This window comes from Crassostrea angulata, chromosome 7 (genome assembly GCF_025612915.1).
Source record: "Crassostrea angulata isolate pt1a10 chromosome 7, ASM2561291v2, whole genome shotgun sequence".
In the NCBI taxonomy this organism is placed as follows: Eukaryota; Metazoa; Mollusca; class Bivalvia; order Ostreida; family Ostreidae; genus Magallana; species Magallana angulata.
This window is the reverse complement of record NC_069117.1, coordinates 37,424,487-37,436,092: the sequence shown is the minus strand read 5'-3', so window position 1 is coordinate 37,436,092 and position 11,606 is coordinate 37,424,487. Positions and strand designations below refer to the sequence as shown.

The 11,606-nt window shown below is 33.2% G+C and overlaps 2 protein-coding genes across 2 annotated transcripts; one reads left to right on the top strand and one right to left on the bottom strand.

The window, feature by feature from the left end:
• Positions 1–377: 377 nt before the first annotated feature.
• LOC128191894 (eukaryotic translation initiation factor 3 subunit G-like) lies at positions 378–5,183 on the bottom strand. Its single transcript, XM_052864260.1, has 10 exons — positions 5,113–5,183; positions 4,967–5,013; positions 3,817–3,911; positions 3,567–3,626; positions 3,055–3,162; positions 1,810–1,938; positions 1,328–1,496; positions 1,075–1,208; positions 846–952; positions 378–519 (listed from the first exon to the last, which is right to left on the bottom strand). The coding sequence occupies exons 1-10, from the start codon at positions 5,127–5,129 to the stop codon at positions 501–503; spliced, it is 885 nt and encodes a 294-aa protein (XP_052720220.1). The 5' UTR covers positions 5,130–5,183; the 3' UTR covers positions 378–500.
• Positions 5,184–5,311: 128 nt separating this feature from the next.
• Positions 5,312–9,390, top strand: LOC128191895 (protein C10-like). Its single transcript, XM_052864261.1, has 3 exons — positions 5,312–5,384; positions 8,235–8,411; positions 9,027–9,390. The coding sequence occupies exons 1-3, from the start codon at positions 5,342–5,344 to the stop codon at positions 9,167–9,169; spliced, it is 363 nt and encodes a 120-aa protein (XP_052720221.1). The 5' UTR covers positions 5,312–5,341; the 3' UTR covers positions 9,170–9,390.
• The last annotated feature ends 2,216 nt before the right edge of the window (positions 9,391–11,606 follow it).

The window sequence follows — 11,606 nt, the reverse complement described above, 5'->3', positions numbered from 1 at the left end:
ATACTCGTATTTACCAGTATGTAATTTTCAGCATTTACTGGTATGTAATTTTCAGCAATTGCATGATTAAATGTTAGCATAAGCTTCTTTATTTTTACCTTAAGAATCTTTTTAAGGACTAAACTGTAGATGGTATAGAGCTATATAAAGACCGTGGGTTTGATATGAGGAAAGACAGCTCTTTACTTACACTGGAGTAACAGGTGCGAGATTTCTTAATGTTTTATTCCTCCTTTGTGAGAAAGGGTACATATCATTTTGTTTTGCACTTCTGATGCAGAGGGAGTGAATACATCTCTATTGACTTTCATGTCATATGAGATCAAAGGTCTAATAGAACCCTACATAAAGGGGCATAAAAACAACATAAAATAATGCAGTCTTACACATTTACTTATCATAGATAATGAAACAATATTGAATGTATATTATTGAGATATCCACCAAGAAATAAGCCAGTCTGACTTCAGTGTCGCAATAAATATGATGGTGTTGAAAAGTTAGCTGGTGCCAGAGGGTCTGTAAAAGAAGAAAGAAGGCAGATGGTTAGGACTCTGTCATAAAATGTTTTCAAGTTTTAAATGCAGATATTATTTGTTGTATCTGGAAACAGCATCCGTATTTTGTAAACGTATACAAAGACTTGATCTGAATTCCGATTTGATATACCTGGCTTTTACTACACACAAGGTCATTGTACACACAGGTGTGTGAAAACTCCAGGCTCTGATTCTTTCCTCCAGTTCCTTGATGTAGGCAGTTTAATCACTTTTCGCTGATTGTTATTACAGATGTAAGCATATGCTATAGGGGTCATAAATTACTAACAAAAAAATCAGACTTACTTGGCCCATTCCACATTAAGAATGAGATGATCATATCCAAAACCAGACACACCAGCAATAGCTCTTGCAGCATCTTCCCTTCTGTGGAAGTTGATAAAGGCAAATCCCTACAAAGCATTGGAAAAGCAAGGGGAATGAGAATAAATATTATTTACCATACAAAAAAATTTAATGAGTTTATTTTTAAGTCAAGTGTTCTTATACATCAATTACAGATAAGTTGACAAACCTTAGACTGGCCAGTATTTTTATCTTTTGCCAAGTAGATTCTCTGAATGGGTCCAAATGGTCGGAACAATTCCTGCAGGTCGGACTCTCTAGTATCTTCAGACAGGTTGGTAACACGGATGGTGGCCGACTCATCTACAGAAAGCATCAGCAAAAATTTAAATTCAAGTTTACAAAATTCAAGTCAACATTTCAAATCATTCATTAGGGTATGACAGTGCATTGTAAATTATAAAGTCATCTGATAGACTGACCCCTTTTAGAGGACATGGTTTCCCCGCGGCCTTTGTTGACCCCATCTCGGAGACTCGGGGGCACATATTTGCCAGATGTCTTGGTGGGGGCAGGGGCAGTAGGTCCTTGACTTGTTGGTGGTCCTGGTGCATCTCCAACAGGCGGCTTCTCTCCATCTTGGAGCTTCTCCTAGAAAATGAAAAACAAAGCATGCATCAGTATCACTTTCATATATACTGATATAAAAAAAATCATTAAAGGAACATTATTCAAAATCTTTATAAATAGTGGTAGTCACGGGTTATTTCTTGGACCAGGAGGCGGGGAATTCCCCCACCTATAATGACGTAATTACCTGGCTATATATATTGCATTTTAAATTTGATAAAAATTAAAGTGATATGTAACTAAAAACCAGTCTGTGACTCTGTTTATCTTAGTAATAATCAAAACTGCTGAAAAATCCAAAAGTTAACAAAGTTCTACTTTTCTTAAGTTTTACCTGAAGAGGTCCAAGAGTGTCCTTGTAGGGACATTTTGTAGTCCAGTGATCGCCTTTACAGATACGACAGGATACCAGTTTTTGGCTCTTCAACTTCAGTAATGGGTCATCTTCTTGTTCTTGTACTTCCTGGAAAAGATTATAATTATATATACATTAACAGACATGACTACTACATATATGAGACCCAGCTAGAGTACAGGTGGAGTAGATGAAAGAAAGAAGAAAGCCTACAGAGAGTTCAGTGGCCTTGTGTTCTACCTCGCTCTAGAAAAATACGGTAGATAATTGTCCAACAGCAATATGTTATTTAATAGTGATTTTTCTACAGCCAATTTGAATGTAGGTCCTAAAATATGTACATATGCAATTTTGACTCTTTCCCCTTGCAAAAGAAGTAGATTTTTTTCCAACCAAACCTGTTTTCCCCTCATAAAATTTTTCAGCCAAAGAAAACCCAACAAAAAAGAAAAAAATTATGATTCTCAGGATAAAAAGATTTTTAAAAATACATGTATAGTGTACAGTTACAATGTACAATAGATACAATCATGTAGAATTAAAAAAAGAATCAACATGCATTTCACATTGTAGCTTAAAAAAATCAGCAAAGGACTATATTTGATATGGTCAAAAATCTGCCCCAATTTTAACAAATTTTTAAATGGTATCATAAATAAATCAAATCCTCATAAAACATTATACTGAGGATGTCCATCACTTTAATCTTGATATAAGTCATTAATTGCCCATTAGCTGTTTTTCTATGACGTCACCAAAATGGGCCAATGCCGGCAATTTTGCAAACAAATGAAAATATTGTCCTTTTTTTTCAGATTTTGCCTTCGGAAGCATAAAACGCAGGTCTGTTCAAGTAAATGAATTTTACATATTTTTGTTTGTATGGTTACAAATACACATCATATTTAAAAATGGCACTTGAGCAAGCATGCGCTCGATGTTACCCAGTTAAAAAACTAACAGAAAACACCCATATTTTGCTTCAAAACATTAGTTTATCAAAATAAGACGATATTCATTATGTCATTTCTACATTATGACATCACTTTGGCGATCACCTTTTAAACACTTACTATTAATATGATTTCAACCATCTTCATCCATATTTTTAAAGCTTGTTATACATGTAGAACTTTAATTGTGGGGGGGAAGGGATGTATAATACTGCACATAGTCCTTTGTATGATTTATGAAAAAAAAGTACTTAGATTTACACATATTTACCTCCTTGTTGTGAATAAACTGCATGTTGATTTCCTCCACTTGAACAATAGTATTAGCTGGATTTGGACCAGGTGGATCTCTCTCTGCGGCTCCGAATTTCCTCCATGTCTATAGAAGTTTTTTTTCCAGATATTAATTTAACTTCAAAAACTAGACTGTTTGCTCACCTTAGTCCAATTGTTACACTAGCATATGTTGTATATGCATAAGTTAAATAAATCAAAACAAATTTTTCATACGAACTTGCTTTGTCAACTCTTGAGATGTGATATGGAACAAGTTAACATTTGAATGAAGAAAATTCTTTTGTTTAATTTCACATGGATATTTCTGTGAGGTGTTAATCAAAAGCATGTGAATTCATAATAACAAACAGCCATTACAACATTATCAATAACTATTTTCACAGATAATCAATACACACACAATGCCTGACATAGTCAACTATAGATATTTAACTACATATTTTTCAATTCTCAGATAAAAATAGTGCAAAAATGTTATAAAATTACCTTTCTCTTTGCTATGCTTTTGGGCACCTTTCTCTTTTCTACTCTGTATGTTTTAATGACCTGTGGAGTGTAAGATATTCATATTTTAGTTGAGGAAGAATACTTATCCTTGTCAGGTTATAGTACTTTAATAGTAATTAACTTGTACATGGCCATCATGGCACATATATTGTAATCAACACTACATTTCGAGTCAGTAATTTGCAAAACATTGAAAGAATTTGATTAGCTTAGGATCAGTGGACAGTACCTTGACCATTTTGTTTTCCTCGTTATACTTGAATTCTGTGACAACTTTAATGCCCTTTTCTTCATCATACTGCTCTGATGATGGAGGAAGAACTCCTTAAACCACAAAATATTAAAATGAGTATAAACTGATGAGCATGACCCTTTATTCACATTAAGGTTAACTTGCATTTGATCAGCTTAATCCATGCAATAAACTGGTACACTCAATACATCTTTTGAAATTTCAAAAAGCCCCTGTCAGTAGCTTTCGCAACATTTTCAGACAAAGCATTTTAACTATATTTAATATTGTTATACCCCTGTAAAACAGTTACTATATAACTCTATACGAAAAAAAGTCCAGCATTTTGACTGTTGGACTGGAACTGTTGGATTGGAACTGTTAAAATCGTCTGTAAACATTTCTTCGAACACGTTCCCCTGATTTACCTTGCCTTTTTGGTCAAAAGTCTTGGTGCGTACAATGTTTTATAGGGCTTGACTAGTACCAATCAGAAATTTCCTAAAAATTTTCCAATTTTGGACTCGAAATTCCCAATTTACAAAAAAAGTTTTCAAAATTTCCAAGTAAGACTGAACATAATAGTAAATAATTTCAAGAACTCTAGAAAAAGAAGCATTGTGCTTTTATTAGTATTTAAATAAATCATAGAAATCATTAAATTTCTTTATAATCGATTAAAACAAATTTTCCTAATTTTCCCGTTTTTCACTATAATTCCCAATATTAAAAGAGCCCCAGTCCTAAATTGATGGGAAAAAAAACACTGGCATATTATACAACCGAAGTATGTTTTTAATGCCAAAAGTAGGGGGGTGCACATTATATACAACTATTTTCGTCAAATTGCTGTTATAAAAATTGTCAAATTCCCTCCCCCACCCCTCAAAAAAATATCTTCCTACCTATCTACCTTATCTTGAATAAATTATTCAATATTTTGAAAAAAAAACACATAGCTTTTATTTCAGTATATACTTCTGATATTACAGTATTTTTACAATACTGCAGACTATGTTTGTTTTATAATGTAATATTCATTTATTTACATTGTTTCACATGTTTACATTCTGTTTTTCACAATATGCCGGCATGCCACATAATTATGTCGATATATATCTACCGACCGCACAATATGTCCACTTACCATCCTCCACCTGTTCAACTTGTTCAGCCCAACTAATTGGTTTTGAGCTAAAAGTACAATGAAATGTATATAAATGTTAAATATAACGATACAAAACGATAACAACGGTCATTTTAATGTTCTTGAAAAATTTTAGAGAGACATACTCGTCTATGGAGGGCATGGTTGCTGAATGACTTCCGGTAAAAAATAGTTAATTCTTACGATAATTAATATTTCGATTAAGGTGAAAAACGTATATTATTTACAAATGGGGCTTTTAAAGATTCAAAGATGCGTATTAAAAAATGCTGCAATGATTATACACCTATTCTCCGTAATTTTTTGGGCAACGCGAGGAAATGATTTAGTACAACTTAATATAAAAATTTCAAGATGGCAGCTCCCTTGCAACATTTTTCCTTACAAGATTGTAAAAGTAAGAGAATTCTTCATTTTTCATGCTTGATAGAATATTTAAACTCATTTAAACTATATTTTACGAAAAGATTATAACCGGTTTTATTTTTTTTGTTTTTCATTGTAGCTGTGATCATAACATTTAAATAATGTAAATAGCAAAATTAAAGACAAAACAATAATAAGGATGGTGGGATTTTTTATAAGGACTGTCACAGATACAGTACCGATCAGACCCAACCTAACAGAAAGTAAACCCCAACTAAACTCTGGGTTTACTCTGGGTTAACTAGAGTGGACCCAGAATAAACCCAGAGTGGACACAGAGAGTAAACCCCGGTCAGAAGTATACCCCGAAAGCAGACGCTACATGTGTATTCGGAATATACAAGGGGCAGGGATCACAGGCAGTAAGATGATAAGATAAAATACAAGTCTGCCTCACACTTCAGTGCTTATAGTTGACTCCAAAAGCTATTCTCGAGTAAACCCAAAGTAAACCCAAAGTAAACTCCGAGTGGACCCAAATTTTCTAAAAGTAAACCAAGAAAGTAAACCCGGGTTTAGTTGGGGTTTACTCTGGTGTTAGGTTGGCTCTGATCTGTACTGTTCTGCATTTTAGTATAAAACCGGTTCCTTTTGAATTCATTTAATGGAAATTAAGGTTTAGCTTATTCTCTGAAATTTTTCTCTGCTAGTAAGTCTTTAGAGTTTCCTTTGAATATTCATATTTTTGTTTCTAAATTGAGGAAATATGATGAGATGTGCAGTTACAGTGAAGTACAAAAAGGTTATTCTCTTTCGAGAAGTGGACAGGCATAGCCTACACCCATGTGGATGTAGGCTTTGCCTGTCCACTTCTCAAAAGAGAATACAAAAAGGTTTAATGTAATTCATTTTGAATTAAAGTTTGATGTGTGAATGGTGTGATTGTTGGGCCGAGCACAGACCATTTGGTATAAACACAGTACAAATTAGAGAAAACAAAATTTGTTTGAAATGCACATTTTTCTATCTGCGATTGCATACCTGTTAACCCTTCCGCATTGCGCGGGAGACTCCCGCAAAACGGCTTAAAAATCTAAGATCTCCCGCATCCAACCTATCTCCCGCGCGGGAGACAATTTTCTCCCATAATCGTATTTGTCTTCCCCATACCCCCCCCCCCCCCTCCCAATTTTGAATCTTTACATGCAAATTTCAACAACCACTGCGGGTTTTTCTCTGATTTTGAGTGAAAAAAGCTGCTGTGTAGCTTGAATATATCAAAATCCATCAAAGTACTGTCTACCATGATCATAGTATGACATGTAATAGTCCAGTTTACTTTTTACGATTACTTCCGGTTTTGACTTAAATCAGTTACGTATTTAGTAATGCATAAAAATAAGTGAAAGCTTAAAACATCTGTAACACCAAAGAAAACAATACACAGCCAGTGGTGTCACTTAACAGGTGCACAGGTAAAGCACCCAAGCCACGTGCAGTGAGTCGTGACTAATTCTGTCTGGACAGCACGGTCTGTAAAAATCAAAGTGAGTTTGGAACACTGAGTGTTTATACAAGGTACCGATAAAAGTGAAGCTCGAGAAAAAAGTGTAAAAGCATTTCACAACAGTTTTTAAAGTTTATAGTACCGGTACTATGAATTACAGGGATGCTATAGACATTACAACAGAGATCATTTTTAAATGATACTGGAGAAATACATGTTGTTTTGTGAATTAAAAATCTATCCTAGATATAAGGCAAAAAATAATTTTAATGGTATTTTCTTAACTGGGTTTCACTGCATATTCAAAATACGCAAAATAAATTTTCTGTGTTTACCCTAGATGTCAGCATGCAGTGATGGTTCAATACTCAACAATAAGAAGACTTGATATAAAAAGTGGCACTATTGACTTCTTGTATTGTACTATGCAAACAAATTAATAGTTTTCTGAACACAACACAAGTTGTAATTGCACACTGGTGTTCATAGAAATAATAAAATTTAAAATGATTGCAAATGCATTAATTACAATGGTAAAATAAGGTATCTAACAGTATTTCACGTGAAAAAACGTCGTTTACGCAAAATCTCCCCCTTAGCCAAGTTGGTAAGGGGGAGATTCTCCCACATAGCAGCTTCGAAAGGTTAACAGGTATGGATTGTAGTTGAAGCATAAGCTTAATTTGAACTAAATGTTGGGTTCTCAGTCTACGATCATGACATCATATTTCCTATGAAAAACAAGTTTTGTTTTTTGAAAATCTTATCCAGAGAAAGATGATGAAAAAATTTGTTCTTCTTTCTGTAGAGAACCTCAGAAATACACTAAGGATAGAGGTTGCACACAAGTGACTATGCAGTATGATTGCATATTAAGTTTATTGTCATTTGATAAAGGCACATGGCAATCAAGTTCACATGGCAATCCAATTAAGGTTCATCTTTGCTTGCCCAGGATTTCTAATCTGCTTTTCTCCTCAAAGATAATCGTGCAGATCAAAAACTATTGCAAAGATGACCAAGTTACCATAATGTAAAAATGCTACATGTAACTGGTATTAGGAAACACCAGAGTATGAACTTACTAGAAGATAGAAATCTGTCAAATACATGTACTAAACTGATCAATAGATAATTGATAAATCCAAGTTATATGAGTTCTTAAGACATGATATTTTTTTTTTATCTTACTACATAGTTACATGTATATAGTTATATTTAGAAACATCAAAGGTGCATATTTTGTATATATAAGATATGTGATCAAGTCTCCAAAACAGTTGCAATGTGGTATTACCAGGTATATATTTGTTTAGATTTTTGGACTTCTTACATGTATCTATAGGGTAAATAGAAATTTTTGTATTTTTGTAGATGCGCTTAGTGACATACTTGATGCACTAAAAGAGGGAGAAAACTTTCAACGCTTAGAAGAAGCCAAGCAATCGGCTGGAAATGACATGTTGCGAACAATGCAGATTGTGTTCCCTGTGGCCACTAACATCCAGATGGAAGTTATCGAGAGATATGGTTTCCCATCCGATGGAGAAGGTGATTATTTTCTGATACAACAGTTAGACTAGCTGCAATATGTACAGTGTTGAACACTTTTGATGAAAAATTATCTATCAAGCTGTCAACATTATTTAAGTACTCTTCCCATTTGCCACTAATTATGAATGTTATGAAAATTCTCTATCTAGGAAAATTGATACATGTATATAAAATTAATTAAAGAACGCTATCCATTGTTAATATAGAGTTCGATCCTCTTTATTATGTTTGATATGCTGGATATTTGCTCTGTGGCTTATTAAGATAATTTTATTAATATACCGGTAATATCCAAGTGTGACAAATTTGTTGCAAGACACTTTATTTTTGCCAGACTTTAAAAAACATGTCTAATAATGATAATAGTAATACATGTATTCCAAGAAATTATCAATGATTAAATTCAGATCCTAAAATGCTTCCGTTTAATGGTATGTTGCTACAAGGATTAGATGCTTGTAGCAACATATCATTTAAACAGGAACATTGAGGATCTAAATTTAATGAAATAAGGAAATGATAAAACCAATAATGATTTAATTTCAGATTTTCTCTCAAAACCAGTGCATAACGAGCAAATACTTAATACATGTATGTTTAATTTTGATTTAGGAATCATTCGGTTTACCCAGGCAGTGAAAATGTATGAGAAGCAAGATGAGGAAATCCATCAGCTAAACCAAAGTCTGAAAACTCTCCTCATTCCCTCTGTGACAGTTATACCCAGTGGACCAGAACAGCATAATGGATCCTGACAAGCAAGCCAACCCATTCATCCAATAATCACACCATGTTGTAACACCATGAGGAAGAGATATGGTGTCATAGGCTGAGCAAATTCCAATGTTATCTTTAAAGATAGATATACATGTAGCTTCAAATTTTATTATGGTATCAAGCCTGGTATTTAGCATTTGTGTGTTTGCCTTAGTAGCTCTATGCGTATGTGTCTCATAGCATTTATGTATATATTTTTTATATTTTTTTTTTTTGGGGGGGGGGGGGGGGGGTGGGGGGTGGGGGGGATTGCTGTTTTAAAAAATTACTCCTGTACACATACAATACATTACCTATTATTTTGGTAGGGTGTCATCGAAGGGATGTGACTCATAAGTTAAGGTGTTAAGGGAGGGACACCAAATTATTTTAAAGAAACAATGCTGTTTATATACATGTACCGGCATGTCACGCATCTTATGCATGTACATATGACAGAAGCATATAGTGTTTGCCATGCTGTCTTCTGTCAGTCAATCAAGCTTTAATTTAAGCTCAGTGTTTTGTTAAGTTTCAAGGAAATTGTTCATTATTTTTTCATCAAACTTCATACAAAGGTACAATTCAGTTGTCATAATTTTCTGACCTTGACGTCCCTGTGAGTTTAATTGGTAATCAACTTTCCTTAAAACCGTCAGCCAATATTTCTCATTTTTCATTTAGCTCAGCATCCAAGAAACTTTTTTTTTGAAACTCAAAATAATTATCCTACTGGTATGACTTTACTATTCATTTTGCATATATCTTTTTCTTGAAAATTATTCAAGATGATTTTACCTAACTTAAATAAATGATATAAAATATGAAAATATTATTTCTTCAGTTACCATGTTTTTCTGTCAACTAGGACTTCTGAAAAGATACATGTTTTTTCATGTTGAAGTATTAATGTACCATTAGGCTAGCACTCAAGTACTATGGGCAAATTTTATTGTTTATTATTGATTTTTAAAATATCAAATTTTTTAGGGTATCAGGTAATCAAAGTTTTTGAGTTTGTAAAACAATGCAATTCATTAAAATTAAGTTTCATGTACATGTATTTTGACACCAATAGACCTTAAAATTTGAATTCTTTTAATTAGTTATTTAAGATTCTGCATTTAAAACTGTATTTTATGAAATACTGATTATGATTAAAGATTGTATTTTATAACTTTTTGGAAGTTATCGATTATAACAGAGCAACAGACAGATTACCATAGGTGTTGAAACCATCTACAAATTCCATTGCCCCTGGAAGGTTACCTATAAGTATATGTGAATACTGATAATAGCCATTCACAAGTATGGCAGTCGAAAATCTTCTCTGAACATTAATATTATATGAAATTGAATATTTTTCAACATGGAGATATGATTAGGATAATTTGTATTTTTATGAAAGACATTTGGAGAAAATATGCAAGCAAAATATTAAATATTGTACATATACAACATAATTATACAACTTATATGACATAAGTTATATATACATCACAGTACATGTATATCTCATATGACATAAGCTATATGTCCCAAACACCGTAGAAGAATAATAGAGTGAAATGGCTAATCAGGAATTTGTTTATGTGTGTTCGGTAAGGAGACAATACAGAGATACATGTATTTTTGAATATCTGGGCAATTCCTATTCAAGTATGTTTTTTGGCATTTGAAATTAAATTTTTTTTCATAATTATCATGCATTGAAAAGTCTTTGCATATCTTTTCGTTGGGTTTGCAACAACTTAAGCAAGTTTTTACATGTATTTTAATTATATATTTTAATTTCCATATACATGTATTTTTTTTAATAAGAGACAAACTACGAGGGTTGTCCCAAAATAATGTAGACAGGACACATAATTTATAATCTGTTCACTGCAATTTCATTAGACTTCTATGATTTCTTCACTGACCCTTTGGCAAACAATACTGAAAATTCAGGCGGCGCAATGTGCGACGTCGAAATTTCCAGTTTTACGTTGTTGCTAAACCCTCCACATCGTTTGTGATAACATTTACGTTTTATTACCGAAAATGTCTTAGAAAAAATAATATCTTTGAACATGTACCCTGAGTGCACATTCAACATTTAGAACCATTTTAACAAGAGCTTGGACTTTGGGTATCTATGTCGAACAGCAATGTGACGTAGGCCTGTCTATTTCATTGCTGGCCACTCGGCCATTGCTCTTTGAAATCAACCAGATTTGTCTGGCTTTTGAGCTAAGACTATGCAATCGGTGCATATTTCGCTTGAAACAGTGTCATTTTAAACTTGTTTTGACGCAATAAATACATAGCTTCGTCCAACCAAAAGTCCAAGGCCTTGTTAAAATGGTTCTATTTCTAGTTTTTTGTTTGTTTTTTTTTAATATTTCCTTAGTACAAACGATTTGTCGGCTCCAAACTTGTTGTCTAACGTCCGTC

What these genes read in the sequence shown, in the direction of transcription:
- LOC128191894 (XM_052864260.1), bottom strand. An exon ending in AAAGCATAGCAAAGAGAAAG is followed by an intron (nt 3,163 to 3,566) that starts GTAATTTTATAA and finishes AAACTTCTATAG; the next exon opens with ACATGGAGGAAATTCGGAGC. An exon ending in AAAATACTGGCCAGTCTAAG is followed by an intron (nt 953 to 1,074) that starts GTTTGTCAACTT and finishes AATGCTTTGTAG; the next exon opens with GGATTTGCCTTTATCAACTT.
- LOC128191895 (XM_052864261.1), top strand. Translation starts at nt 5,342, where the DNA reads ATGGCAGCTCCCTTGCAACATTTTTCCTTACAAGATTGTAAAA. An exon ending in TTCCTTACAAGATTGTAAAA is followed by an intron (nt 5,385 to 8,234) that starts GTAAGAGAATTC and finishes GTATTTTTGTAG; the next exon opens with ATGCGCTTAGTGACATACTT. An exon ending in TTTCCCATCCGATGGAGAAG is followed by an intron (nt 8,412 to 9,026) that starts GTGATTATTTTC and finishes ATTTTGATTTAG; the next exon opens with GAATCATTCGGTTTACCCAG.